The sequence below is a fragment of the Eptatretus burgeri genome, chromosome 4 (assembly GCF_056783735.1).
Source record: "Eptatretus burgeri isolate ZD-2024b chromosome 4, Ebu_testis_v1, whole genome shotgun sequence".
NCBI lineage: Eukaryota > Metazoa > Chordata > Myxini > Myxiniformes > Myxinidae > Eptatretus > Eptatretus burgeri.
In genome coordinates this window covers 18,893,094-18,907,808 of record NC_140964.1, presented here as the reverse complement: position 1 = coordinate 18,907,808, position 14,715 = coordinate 18,893,094, and the positions used below count along the sequence as shown (strand labels likewise).

Here is a 14,715-nt window from a genome sequence, read left to right as displayed (position 1 = left end):
ATAAGTTTTTAGATTTGGTTATTTTCTATTATACTTTGAAACTAAAGAAAGAACAGTGTTATTATTTTCAAAGAATGTGGAAGAAGGAAAAAAAAAAAGAACGTAAAAGCACAAACCATTTAGTTTTTTGAGAGACCACAGGGAGTGCACGTCCCGGCCTTTTTCTCCAAGGTAGTAATAAGAGGGAGACAGGTTGTGCCCGCCATGTCCAAGTCTGAAGGTGAAGGGCTCGGCATTTGTTCCTATATCCGAATCGGATGCCGTGAGAATGGTGGTGATTTCTTCAGCATCTTCGCAGACCCAGGTGCCCATGGGTGATACAGAGGGGGCATTGTCGTTCTCGTCTGAGAGCTCCAGCTGCAATGTTGCAGTACCTGTGGCTGGGGGACTCCCTGGGAGAGCATTGCGGTGGGAAAAGGGACAGTAAAGAAATGAGTACCGGTTTACAAAAAAACGAACAATTTGAAATTGAGATACACAAAGTCATCTTGACTCGAGATCTCAAGATAATAAAGGACTTTTATAATTCTTCCAAACTGTTCCAACCAAATTTTGATTCCAGACCCTTAATGACCACTTATTTTTGGATTGAAAACATGGACAGAGACCGGTGGATGTTTTCTGCAACTTTGCCATGTTTTACAAGAGAATACAATTTAACCTGAGTTTGTGTAAGGTGTTGGGGATGGGAAAGAACAATGAAAATAGTGATTACATGATGCAAGGGGTGATTTTGGAGCGTGTCACACAGGAGAAGGATCTGGGGGTGGTTATAGATACGGGAGGTAAGCAGGCAGCACAAGGCCAGGCAGCTATAGGTAAAACAAATCGGGTTTTAGGTTGTATTCGGAGGGGGATCAATTAATTATTAATCAAAAGAGGAGATGGTGTTAACATTGTGCAGGAACTTAGTGAGGGCCACATCTTGAATATTGTGTGAAGTTTTGGTCACCACAATTCTGGAAGCACATAGATGCTCGAGAGAGGGTTCAGCGCACGGCTACTCGATTGATTCCGGGTCTAGCTAGACTCAGCTATGAGGAGCGGCTGAAGGAGACAGGGCTTTATTCACGAGAAAGGAGGCGGTTACGAGAATATGATAGAGATGTTTAAGATAATGAAAGGTATTGATAAAATAAGTGCAGATGAATTATTCAACAGAGTAGACAGTGATAGGACCAGGGCCCACAGCCTGTGAGTAAAGAAGAGGAGAGTTAAGATGGAAGCAAGGCAGGGGACTTTTACTCAGAGTAGTTAATGCAAGGAATGGCCTCCCTGGAAAGGTAGTGGCAGCAGAAACAGAAGATAAGTTTAAATTAGAATTAGATAGGTACCTGGAAGTTATGGAGATAGAGGGGTATTGGGATGTTGATAGGACTTTTTGGGAGTTTGAGCATTGATGGGTGATTGTGTATGGAGTGCTGTTGATGGGGGATCTCGTCAAGGGGTGTGGTGTGGTTGGTGTTGTGTGTTTTTAACGAAGCCCATGCCCACTCCCCTGATGGGAAGAAGAATAAACAAATAAATACATAAATAAAATACGAAAACTCCAAACACTTAAAATTAATAGATTAAATTTTTTTTTTTTGCATTTTCTTCTTTGGATCTCGTGTTGATGAATTAGTATGGTGTTTGCGCAGGCATGATGGGCTGAAAGGCCTCCACCTGCGTCTGATTTCCTTCGATAAATACAGTATCATTATGTTTGATCTGCAAAGTGAACAAGTCATCACAAAGTTCCAGACTCGAATGAGTTGACAGCAGTTGCACTCGAGGCAAATTTCATTTTACCTGATTAGGTGAATTTACTCTGGTATTAATTGCAAAAATGAAGCATTGTTAAGTTTACAACCATTGTCATTCAGTTCCTCTTGAACCTGGAGCTTTCATTGACAAAATTGCCTTACCATCATCTGTGGCGAGTATTGTGACGGTGTAGATGCTGTCCTCATCCACATCTGGAGAGTCCCGATCTAGCATTGCCTTTGTAGTCACCACTCCAGATTTTGCATCAACAGCAATCCAACCCGCAGGGTCGTGACCCACTGAGAACCTGAGAAATAGCAGTGCCGAGATGAGTGTCAGAAGGAAGGGGTTTTAAAGGAGATACATTGACCTGCAAAAGTATTCACCCCCTTCCAAAGTTTTCACATTTTGATGCTACTTGAGCTTATTTCATGATGCTTTCAAATCATACTTGATATATATATATATATATATATATATATATATATATATATATATATATATATATATATATATATATATATATATATATATATATATTGTTGTGGTTACCAGATTCGCAAACCACCATTCAGGTCCCTTAGGTGAGGTATCTCGGTAAGTGCATGTACAGTTAGGCCCAAACCCGTTGTCTAGTGGGAATACATGTCATTTATACGTGCTGCGACTCTTTAGGATAGCCGTTTTTCTTTTACTATCTTTATTTTGGACCAACCGCCATGATCACAACCACAACATCAACCACCGACCACAACCACCGCTTCACCACAACCGCCACGACCTTCACGCACACCTCACAACCGTAGCATCGCCACCGTTCTTGCCCCGCTGTGGGTACCGGTGTTGGACTCATGCAGAACGCGCGTCGAACAGCGTGTACAAAATCACGGATTTTCTGCTTCAAAAACGGATCAAAAACGACACACGCCCACTTTTTTCCGTCCAATCGGTGAGCGAGGGGCGATTTGGCCCCGCCCCCAGGGCGATCGATATATGCAAATTTGTGGATCAAAAAGCCTTCACGCCCACTTTTTCTCGGGCCAATGGGGAGCGAGGTGAAAGGTCAAAGGGAGGGGGTCAAAGGCGAAGTTACGGGGGGATAAAAGGACCGTGTTCGTCAGTCAGCAGAACGGGGTCGGAGAGTCAAGAAGAGGAGAGTCGGAAGCAGAGGGTCAAGACTTCGCGGGCGGTGGAGCTGCTCGTCGTGTGCGTTGGAGTCGGAACGGAGGGGACGGAGCTGTGGAAAGGCGGCGACACCAGACGAGGGGGTGCTCGCGTCGTGCAGGAAGCTGCACCCGAGGGAGGCCGACAGCGCGACCTGGCCGAGGTGGAGACGCTCGTCGCACATAATAAAGATCCTCTATACCCCGAGCATCAGCAACCCCCTCCTGTTTCCCCCCGCGCTGAGATAGTGCGACCAAGGGGGCCCCGTTCCCACCCCCAGCCAGGCACTGTCCACGAGGCCCGCGGGTTGCGGGGCCATCGCCGCTCCGCGTCTCATCACCAGACGGGTAGGCCCGACCCGGTCTCGGCCTCAGGCCTGCCCCATTCTTGGGGAATTTCTTTTCCTTGGTTTTGGGTATGTGTTGTCGGCGCCGTCTGTGAAGTAGAATTGTATAAGTGTTGCCGTGTGCTCGGTAGTCGGTATTAGCTCTGCACTGTGTTTTCACTTTTATGTTTGCTTTTTGTGTAAATGGAATTGTGTTTTCTTTTGTTTGTGTGCATTTGGTGGAATTGTATTTGTGTGCTTCCCGTGTGCCGCGAATAAATGTGCTTTATTGTTGAACTGTTCTCCCGCTTCGCTTCGTCTTTTCCTCCATTGAATCCCCATCTTGCTTCACGTAAAGGGTTGGTAGTGGGCTGAATACGCCCGATAATTAATCGAACCGTCGAGGTCGACGATAACACCGCTCGGTTATTCTGATAGTACGGAACGGGTCGCTTAAGTGGCCCGTGTCCGAAGTCGACCTGCGGCGAGGTGCGATCGCCCGGTCTACCCTCCGCGTGGGTACTTAGGTAGTTCGAATTTGGCGAGCAACCCTATCCCACGCGGGGGCTGATTGGCTCGATCGCGGTGAGACCGAAAGGTCCACCCGTGACTGGTTCCCGGCGTTAGTCCGAGAGGGTCACGACTGGATTGTCCGTCCGGTGGGCGACGTGCCGCGATTCGAGTTACGTGGCCGTTCGCACGCCGGCGGGCGCGAAGACCGCAACACTGGTGTCAGGTCGTGCGATACAAATCCATCGCCCTCCTCGCGGCACTGGTATCGGAGAACAGGAAAACGGGCTCTCCTGTCTCCGGCTAAATTCACGGGAATCGGTCCAGGGGTGAGAGAAGCGACCCCCGATTCCCTCCAAATTACGAGCGAGCTAAAATTAACCCTTTACGAGAAGCAAGATGGCGTCTCAAGGCGAGCGGGAGCCGGGGGTATTAGAAATGTATATGTGTAGTAATGTAGAATCCATGGTCCAGGATGGAATCCCCGTGCAGGAAATGTTGATTGTGCAGGAACACGGACTCGCCCAACTGAACCCAGGGCCCGAGGTGGGTGCGGCAGCGGCCGCGGTGTATGACACCTCCCCCCCCCCTCTCCACCAAGACCCTTCCCCAACCCCTGCCGAAACGGCTCACTCAAGCGCACCCGACATAGCCCAGCTATGCGCCATGCTGGCGGCAATGACAACGAAGATGGATGCGAATACACAACAAATAAACGAAAAGATGGATACAAAAATAAACGGAATGGAAGCAAACATGAAGGAAGAAATGAAAAAGTTCCGGGGTGAGACGCAGAACATGGGCCGATGCCTGCAGGCGGGCATGAAGGCCGTGACAAAGGAAATAATAGTGGAGACAAGGGAGGTAAAGGGTGAAGAGTTGGCAGAGACACGGGAGATAGAAAAAATAGAGGAGAGACTGCACGATGAAGACGGGGTAAGTGACGCGCACACACACACGGAGGTAGTGGAGGACAATGGGGGTGAGCTCGCGGAGCGTGTGGGGACCCGGTGCGAGCACCTGGATGGCCTCCTCCAGGAACGAGGGGAGGGAGTATGCCCCCTTGAGGTGAGTCACGACCAGGTGAGTTCGGTCGTGCTTTGCGAGGTTGAGGGGACGAGTGCTGTGGACGGGTGCACGGAGAGCTTGGGGGGTGTAGAGGCCCCGGAGACCCTTGTGGGGACACGAATCCCCAGTGTGGTTGTCCCTGTGTGTGTGGTGCAAGGTGTGAGTGCGGCACCGTGTGTGGAAGCGACCCCGTGTGTGAGTGGTGTGGTGGCGATGGTGCCGGAGTACGTGCTTCCCAGCACGCCGTGTGTGGATGAGGCACCGTGTGTGAGTGAGGCCGTGTGTGTGAGTGAAACGGCCAGAATGAGTGAGGCACCACGTGTGAGTGGTGTGGTGGCGAGTGTGCCGGAGTGTGTGCTTCCCAGCACGCTGTGTGTGAGTGAGGCACCGCGGGTGAGTGCCCCCGCGTGTGTGGATGAGGCACTGCGGTTAAGTGCCCCCGCGTGTATGAGTGAGGCACGGTGTGTGGATGAGGCACCGCGGTTGAGTGCCCCCGCGTGTATGAGTGAGGGACGTTGTGTGGAAGAGACCGCGTGTGTGAGTGTCGCCGTGTGTATGAGTGAGGTACCGCGGGTGAGTGCCCCCGCGTGTATGAGTGAGGCACGGTGTGTGGATGAGGCACAGCGGTTGAGTGCCCTCGCGTTTGTGGGTGAGGCACCGCGGGTGAGTGCCCCCGCGCGAGTGAATGGAGCACCACGTGTGAGTAGTATGGTTTGTGTGAGTGGTGAGGCACGCGTGAGTGAACGGCCGTGTGCAAGGTCGCTGTGTGCAAGGGAGACCGTGTGTGTGAGAGAGCGGTATGTGAGGGAGATGTCGGTTGGCATGCGGGAGCACGCAGCCGCGTCTCCCGGTGTGAATGTGATTGAGTGGACTGTGTGCGTCGTAACACGCAGGTATGCGTGTGTGGAATGGAGGCGACGACGGCGACATGTAAAGAGAGAAAGCCGAGTAGCGGCTGTGGTTGTTTCGAGGACCGTGCCGGGTTCGCCCAGCAGTGAGCACGAGGTTCGTGCTGTGCAACGCACGAGACCACCACGTGCTCGCTTGCGAGAGTGAAGTCCCGGTCCGGAAACGCACGCGGTGGATTTGCCGATCCCGCGGACGGACAAAGTTTCGGCAGGTAAACGGATTTGGACCGGACGGGTTCTCCACGCGATCGTGCGTGTTAAGCTCCAACGGGCAAAGCACACGTGTTCGCGTGGGGAACCCCTCGAGACGTGTGGCTTGTGTTTTTTTTTTATATGCGCACGGTGACGTCATGGCTGCACGTGGGGTTGGAATCCGGCAGGAGGGGTATCTCTGCCGGATGGTCCCGTCCAAGGAGGGACGAGGAACACGTGCAGCTGCATGACGTCACGGGCAGTTGCAAGGTGCAAAGAGCGCGAGTTGCCGCGCAGGTGCTGCGCATGGAAAAAAAAAAAAAGAAAGCCAAGCCTCACTTTCGGGTGCAAAGGATTCCTGGGCAAGGGGTGAAAGACCCCCTTACCTGGGCACAGGATGGAAACTAGTTAGGGAGAAGGGTTAGCTTAGTTAGACCGACTTCATGGGGCAGGGGTAAGTCCTCATGGAGTCCGTGGAATGGATTAGTTAGAGGGATTGTAGCCAGATTTAGGTTGGGAAATAAAATGATGATTTGGAGACAGTGACAGACTTGTGGATGTGTAGAGGGGACGGAGCTTAGCTACGTAGTGTTAAAAGGAACGTGCTACTAGTTTAAGGGACGACGTGGGAGCACCAGTTAGTTAGGGGATGTAGTAAGAAGGATGGCAGAGTTCAGCGGTGTGTGTGTTGAAGAGTTGTTGGTGAGTTGTGAGGTGAGTACTTGTTGAGTGAGTGAGGCCAGCGGGTCTGTGTGTGTGGAGTGAATGGGGAATGCATGGTGCGATGAGTGATTGGGGGGAGGAGTGACTCCCACCCAAGGGACCCCGGGGTCAGAGTAAAGTGAGTTAGCTGGGTTAGTCAAATTGAAAAATGGAGGTCGTTTTGTTGTTGGTGGGAAAGTAGGCTCGAGACCCATTTGGAGGGGTGCAGGAGCCCTGTTGACGGGCTTGGGAGCGTGGCTGCGAAAGGTGAGTATCGCTGAGTGGGTACCCCGGCACCAGGCTAGTCGGTCGCGGTAGGCCATGGGCCCATGGGGGGGCCGGGATAGAGTAGTGGGCACGGGTGCGCCTGCTTGGTGCGGGGGCCCGGGGCGCCATTAGCCGCGTGGGCAGTGTAGTGGGCACGGGTGACCCTCGGAAAGGGACCCGGGAGGCCGGCCTGCCACGTGTGCGTTTCAGGGGAGGTGCCATGGGGGGCACTCCCCGGTGTTAGGGAGCTGGTAGGCTCGGAGGCAGTGTAGTGCCCGGGGGTGCCATAGCGAGAGATTCGGCAGAGGGTCGTGCCTGCCAAAGGGAGCCACGTGTCCCAGCCAGGAGACCGTGTGAGGGCACGGAGAGAAAATTGGGGGGCGAGGCCCGAAATTGTGAGGACACCAACACAGGCGACGGGAATCTGGGTTGTTAGAACCAATAGTTTAAGCGAGAGGCGCTTGTTGAAAGCCCCGGGGTAGTTTAACAGTTAAATGGATAGGGTAGATTAGGAAGTGTACCCCTCCGCACCATCCATCCCCTCGCTGTCGTTGTGGGCCGCTGGACCCACTTTGGTTATAGATCGCCGAACTCTGGGGAGGCCATTCTGAGGCTTGAGTTGGGCCTCGAAACAGGACGTTAGCTCTCCCTTATTCCCCTCCGGGAAGGGAACGTAGGCGTTGGGAGTAGGCTAGGTGACAGGATAGGTTAGCCGAACAAGGACGATAAAGGGGGTTAGGGGACGATTTATAGTGGGGAAGTAAAAATAAAAACAAACAAAAAAATAAGTTGGGGCTAAATTGGTTTTCACAAATTAAGGGAGTGGGTATGTACAGTGACAGGCAAAGGCGATAGGTGGGAGGGAGACAGGTAGGTAGGTCCGAGCCCGCCTTCCAAGTGGCCAGCACCACCGCACTCCCTCCACCAACCTTCACTGAACGGCAAAGGCTGGCCAACTTCATCGGCTGGCCGTGTTTTGCGTCAAGGCCGGTGCCGGCCAGTTCATCTGCCGGCTGTGTTTGCCTGCGACGGCCTTCTTCTGCGGGCTGTGATTGCCTGCTCACCTTTGCCATGCCATGCCCACTGCCCACGTTCACCAGCCCCGTTCAATTTTTGCTTTGCCCCCCCCCCCTGTTCATTTCCATGTGCGCCAGGATCCGCAAGGCAACAGTTTGCAAGCTGCAAGAACTGCCCTGTTGGCAGCTACAACACGGGCCTGCAGTGGCGGCCCGTGCACCGTGTTTGCGTTCATGCATCCATTCGTTGTGTTCATTGCGTGTGCCACTTGAGCTGGCACGGAGACTGCGTTGTGCAGCCCAAGCACCGTTGTGGTTCACTGAGTTCAGTTCAAAAGGGAAGGCCTTGGACTGCGTGTGAGCAGCCAGCCACGTTCCCTGTCACCTGCATTGTTTTGAGCCAGAGACTGCATGCGGGCAGCCTGGCTCCCTGCTAACTGCTTTCTTTTGCAGAGTTCAATGATCCTGGGCCATGGTTTAGTGTAAAATTTGTAAGTTAAGGTAAGATGTACTGTACATATGAGTGCGCCCCCCCGGCATGTATGTCTTAGCGCCGGCAATTTTATTTAAGTCGTCCGTGTGAGTGAGTTTGTTTAGATAGTTACGCAGCCCTCAGGTTATTTATTTTGGGGACACGAATACCATGAATGTCGCACTCAGGGATCCGTAGGTAAAATGTACTAGGGGAAAACTACACATGATGGCACACGAAAATTTGACGACTCGGGACGAGTCTGTAAAAAGGAATGGGGTAGTGTTGTGGTTACCAGATTCGCAAACCACCATTCAGGTCCCTTAGGTGAGGTATCTCGGTAAGTGCATGTGTAGTTAGGCCCAAACCCGTTGTCTAGTGGGAATACATGTCATTTATACGTGCTGCGACTCTTTAGGATAGCCGTTTTTCTTTTACTATCTTTATTTTGGACCAACCGCCATGATCACAACCACAACATCAACCACCGACCACAACCACCGCTTCACCACAACCGCCACGACCTTCACGCACACCTCACAACCGTAGCATCGCCACCGTTCTTGCCCCGCTGTGGGTACCGGTGTTGGACTCATGCAGAACGCGCGTCGAACAGCGTGTACAAAATCACGGATTTTCTGCTTCAAAAACGGATCAAAAACGACACACGCCCACTTTTTTCCGTCCAATCGGTGAGCGAGGGGCGATTTGGCCCCGCCCCCAGGGCGATCGATATATGCAAATTTGTGGATCAAAAAGCCTTCACGCCCACTTTTTCTCGGGCCAATGGGGAGCGAGGTGAAAGGTCAAAGGGAGGGGGTCAAAGGCGAAGTTACGGGGGGATAAAAGGACCGTGTTCGTCAGTCAGCAGAACGGGGTCGGAGAGTCAAGAAGAGGAGAGTCGGAAGCAGAGGGTCAAGACTTCGCGGGCGGTGGAGCTGCTCGTCGTGTGCGTTGGAGTCGGAACGGAGGGGACGGAGCTGTGGAAAGGCGGCGACACCAGACGAGGGGGTGCTCGCGTCGTGCAGGAAGCTGCACCCGAGGGAGGCCGACAGCGCGACCTGGCCGAGGTGGAGACGCTCGTCGCACATAATAAAGATCCTCTATACCCCGAGCATCAGCAACCCCTCCTGTTTCCCCCCGCGCTGAGATAGTGCGACCAAGGGGGCCCCGTTCCCACCCCCAGCCAGGCACTGTCCACGAGGCCCGCGGGTTGCGGGGCCATCGCCGCTCCGCGTCTCATCACCAGACGGGTAGGCCCGACCCGGTCTCGGCCTCAGGCCTGCCCCATTCTTGGGGGATTTCTTTTCCTTGGTTTTGGGTATGTGTTGTCGGCGCCGTCTGTGAAGTAGAATTGTATAAGTGTTGCCGTGTGCTCGGTAGTCGGTATTAGCTCTGCACTGTGTTTTCACTTTTATGTTTGCTTTTTGTGTAAATGGAATTGTGTTTTCTTTTGTTTGTGTGCATTTGGTGGAATTGTATTTGTGTGCTTCCCGTGTGCCGCGAATAAATGTGCTTTATTGTTGAACTGTTCTCCCGCTTCGCTTCGTCTTTTCCTCCATTGAATCCCCATCTTGCTTCACGTAAAGGGTTGGTAGTGGGCTGAATACGCCCGATAATTAATCGAACCGTCGAGGTCGACGATAACACCGCTCGGTTATTCTGATAGTACGGAACGGGTCGCTTAAGTGGCCCGTGTCCGAAGTCGACCTGCGGCGAGGTGCGATCGCCCGGTCTACCCTCCGCGTGGGTACTTAGGTAGTTCGAATTTGGCGAGCAACCCTATCCCACGCGGGGGCTGATTGGCTCGATCGCGGTGAGACCGAAAGGTCCACCCGTGACTGGTTCCCGGCGTTAGTCCGAGAGGGTCACGACTGGATTGTCCGTCCGGTGGGCGACGTGCCGCGATTCGAGTTACGTGGCCGTTCGCACGCCGGCGGGCGCGAAGACCGCAACACTGGTGTCAGGTCGTGCGATACAAATCCATCGCCCTCCTCGCGGCACTGGTATCGGAGAACAGGAAAACGGGCTCTCCTGTCTCCGGCTAAATTCACGGGAATCGGTCCAGGGGTGAGAGAAGCGACCCCCGATTCCCTCCAAATTACGAGCGAGCTAAAATTAACCCTTTACGAGAAGCAAGATGGCGTCTCAAGGCGAGCGGGAGCCGGGGGTATTAGAAATGTATATGTGTAGTAATGTAGAATCCATGGTCCAGGATGGAATCCCCGTGCAGGAAATGTTGATTGTGCAGGAACACGGACTCGCCCAACTGAACCCAGGGCCCGAGGTGGGTGCGGCAGCGGCCGCGGTGTATGACACCTCCCCCCCCCCTCTCCACCAAGACCCTTCCCCAACCCCTGCCGAAACGGCTCACTCAAGCGCACCCGACATAGCCCAGCTATGCGCCATGCTGGCGGCAATGACAACGAAGATGGATGCGAATACACAACAAATAAACGAAAAGATGGATACAAAAATAAACGGAATGGAAGCAAACATGAAGGAAGAAATGAAAAAGTTCCGGGGTGAGACGCAGAACATGGGCCGATGCCTGCAGGCGGGCATGAAGGCCGTGACAAAGGAAATAATAGTGGAGACAAGGGAGGTAAAGGGTGAAGAGTTGGCAGAGACACGGGAGATAGAAAAAATAGAGGAGAGACTGCACGATGAAGACGGGGTAAGTGACGCGCACACACACACGGAGGTAGTGGAGGACAATGGGGGTGAGCTCGCGGAGCGTGTGGGGACCCAGTGCGAGCACCTGGATGGCCTCCTCCAGGAACGAGGGGAGGGAGTATGCCCCCTTGAGGTGAGTCACGACCAGGTGAGTTCGGTCGTGCTTTGCGAGGTTGAGGGGACGAGTGCTGTGGACGGGTGCACGGAGAGCTTGGGGGGTGTAGAGGCCCCGGAGACCCTTGTGGGGACACGAATCCCCAGTGTGGTTGTCCCTGTGTGTGTGGTGCAAGGTGTGAGTGCGGCACCGTGTGTGGAAGCGACCCCGTGTGTGAGTGGTGTGGTGGCGATGGTGCCGGAGTACGTGCTTCCCAGCACGCCGTGTGTGGATGAGGAACCGTGTGTGAGTGAGGCCGTGTGTGTGAGTGAAACGGCCAGAATGAGTGAGGCACCACGTGTGAGTGGTGTGGTGGCGAGTGTGCCGGAGTGTGTGCTTCCCAGCACGCTGTGTGTGAGTGAGGCACCGCGGGTGAGTGCCCCCGCGTGTGTGGATGAGGCACCGCGGTTAAGTGCCCCCGCGTGTATGAGTGAGGCACGGTGTGTGGATGAGGCACCGCGGTTGAGTGCCCCCGCGTGTATGAGTGAGGGACGTTGTGTGGAAGAGACCGCGTGTGTGAGTGTCGCCGTGTGTATGAGTGAGGTACCGCGGGTGAGTGCCCCCGCGTGTATGAGTGAGGCACGGTGTGTGGATGAGGCACAGCGGTTGAGTGCCCTCGCGTTTGTGGGTGAGGCACCGCGGGTGAGTGCCCCCGCGCGAGTGAATGGAGCACCACGTGTGAGTAGTATGGTTTGTGTGAGTAGTGAGGCACGCGTGAGTGAACGGCCGTGTGCAAGGTCGCTGTGTGCAAGGGAGACCGTGTGTGTGAGAGAGCGGTATGTGAGGGAGATGTCGGTTGGCATGCGGGAGCACGCAGCCGCGTCTCCCGGTGTGAATGTGATTGAGTGGACTGTGTGCGTCGTAACACGCAGGTGTGCGTGGGTGGAATGGAGGCGACGACGGCGACATGTAAAGAGAGAAAGCCGAGTAGCGGCTGTGGTTGTTTCGAGGACCGTGCCGGGTTCGCCCAGCAGTGAGCACGAGGTTCGTGCTGTGCAACGCACGAGACCACCACGTGCTCGCTTGCGAGAGTGAAGTCCCGGTCCGGAAACGCACGCGGTGGATTTGCCGATCCCGCGGACGGACAAAGTTTCGGCAGGTAAACGGATTTGGACCGGACGGGTTCTCCACGCGATCGTGCGTGTTAAGCTCCAACGGGCAAAGCACATGTGTTCGCGTGGGGAACCCCTCGAGACGTGTGGCTTGTGTTTTTTTTTTATATGCGCACGGTGACGTCATGGCTGCACGTGGGGTTGGAATCCGGCAGGAGGGGTATCTCTGCCGGATGGTCCCGTCCAAGGAGGGACGAGGAACACGTGCAGCTGCATGACGTCACGGGCAGTTGCAAGGTGCAAAGAGCGCGAGTTGCCGCGCAGGTGCTGCGCATGGAAAAAAAAGAAAGCCAAGCCTCACTTTCGGGTGCAAAGGATTCCTGGGCAAGGGGTGAAAGACCCCCTTACCTGGGCACAGGATGGAAACTAGTTAGGGAGAAGGGTTAGCTTAGTTAGACCGACTTCATGGGGCAGGGGTAAGTCCTCATGGAGTCCGTGGAATGGATTAGTTAGAGGGATTGTAGCCAGATTTAGGTTGGGAAATAAAATGATGATTTGGAGACAGTGACAGACTTGTGGATGTGTAGAGGGGACGGAGCTTAGCTACGTAGTGTTAAAAGGAACGTGCTACTAGTTTAAGGGACGACGTGGGAGCACCAGTTAGTTAGGGGATGTAGTAAGAAGGATGGCAGAGTTCAGCGGTGTGTGTGTTGAAGAGTTGTTGGTGAGTTGTGAGGTGAGTACTTGTTGAGTGAGTGAGGCCAGCGGGTCTGTGTGTGTGGAGTGAATGGGGAATGCATGGTGCGATGAGTGATTGGGGGGAGGAGTGACTCCCACCCAAGGGACCCCGGGGTCAGAGTAAAGTGAGTTAGGGGGTTAGTCAAATTGAAAAATGGAGGTCGTTTTGTTGTTGGTGGGAAAGTAGGCTCGAGACCCATTTGGAGGGGTGCAGGAGCCCTGTTGACGGGCTTGGGAGCGTGGCTGCGAAAGGTGAGTATCGCTGAGTGGGTACCCCGGGCACCAGGCTAGTCGGCCGCGGTAGGCCATGGGCCCATGGGGGGCCGGGATAGAGTAGTGGGCACGGGTGCGCCTGCTTGGTGCGGGGGCCCGGGGCGCCATTAGCCGCGTGGGCAGTGTAGTGGGCACGGGTGACCCTCGGAAAGGGACCCGGGAGGCCGGCCTGCCACGTGTGCGTTTCAGGGGAGGTGCCATGGGGGGCACTCCCGGTGTTAGGGAGCTGGTAGGCTCGGAGGCAGTGTAGTGCCCGGGGTGCCATAGCGGGAGATTCGGCAGAGGGTCGTGCCTGCCAAAGGGAGCCACGTGTCCCAGCCAGGAGACCGTGTGAGGGCACGGAGAGAAAATTGGGGGGCGAGGCCCGAAATTGTGAGGACACCAACACAGGCGACGGGAATCTGGGTTGTTAGAACCAATAGTTTAAGCGAGAGGCGCTTGTTGAAAGCCCCGGGGTAGTTTAACAGTTAAATGGATAGGGTAGATTAGGAAGTGTACCCCTCCGCACCATCCATCCCCTCGCTGTCGTTGTGGGCCGCTGGACCCACTTTGGTTATAGATCGCCGAACTCTGGGGAGGCCATTCTGAGGCTTGAGTTGGGCCTCGAAACAGGACGTTAGCTCTCCCTTATTCCCCTCCGGGAAGGGAACGTAGGCGTTGGGAGTAGGCTAGGTGACAGGATAGGTTAGCCGAACAAGGACGATAAAGGGGGTTAGGGGACGATTTATAGTGGGGAAGTAAAAATAAAAACAAACAAAAAAAATAAGTTGGGGCTAAATTGGTTTTTCACAAATTAAGGGAGTGGGTATGTACAGTGACAGGCAAAGGCGATAGGTGGGAGGGAGACAGGTAGGTAGGTCCGAGCCCGCCTTCCAAGTGGCCAGCACCACCGCACTCCCTCCACCAACCTTCACTGAACGGCAAAGGCTGGCCAACTTCATCGGCTGGCCGTGTTTTGCGTCAAGGCCGGTGCCGGCCAGTTCATCTGCCGGCTGTGTTTGCCTGCGACGGCCTTCTTCTGCGGGCTGTGATTGCCTGCTCACCTTTGCCATGCCATGCCCACTGCCCACGTTCACCAGCCCCGTTCAATTTTTGCTTTGCCCCCCCCCCCTGTTCATTTCCATGTGCGCCAGGATCCGCAAGGCAACAGTTTGCAAGCTGCAAGAACTGCCCTGTTGGCAGCTACAACACGGGCCTGCAGTGGCGGCCCGTGCACCGTGTTTGCGTTCATGCATCCATTCGTTGTGTTCATTGCGTGTGCCACTTGAGCTGGCACGGAGACTGCGTTGTGCAGCCCAAGCACCGTTGTGGTTCACTGAGTTCAGTTCAAAAGGGAAGGCCTTGGACTGCGTGTGAGCAGCCAGCCACGTTCCCTGTCACCTGCATTGTTTTGAGCCAGAGACTGCATGCGGGCAGCCTGGCTCCCTGCTAACTGCTTTCTTTTGCAGAGTT

At 54.4% G+C, this 14,715-nt stretch overlaps 1 protein-coding gene across 2 annotated transcripts in view; it reads right to left on the bottom strand.

Moving 5' to 3' along the window:
* LOC147027575 (cadherin-13-like) overlaps positions 1-14,715 on the bottom strand; it is a 164,863-nt gene that overhangs the window by 5,460 nt on the left and 144,688 nt on the right. For both annotated transcript variants that reach the window (XM_085877079.1, XM_085877080.1), the window contains 2 exons: positions 1,908-2,053; positions 117-392 (listed from right to left, as the gene is read on the bottom strand). In XM_085877079.1, the coding sequence (XP_085733205.1) occupies positions 117-392; positions 1,908-2,053 (422 nt within the window). The remainder of the gene's footprint in view (positions 1-116; positions 393-1,907; positions 2,054-14,715) is intronic.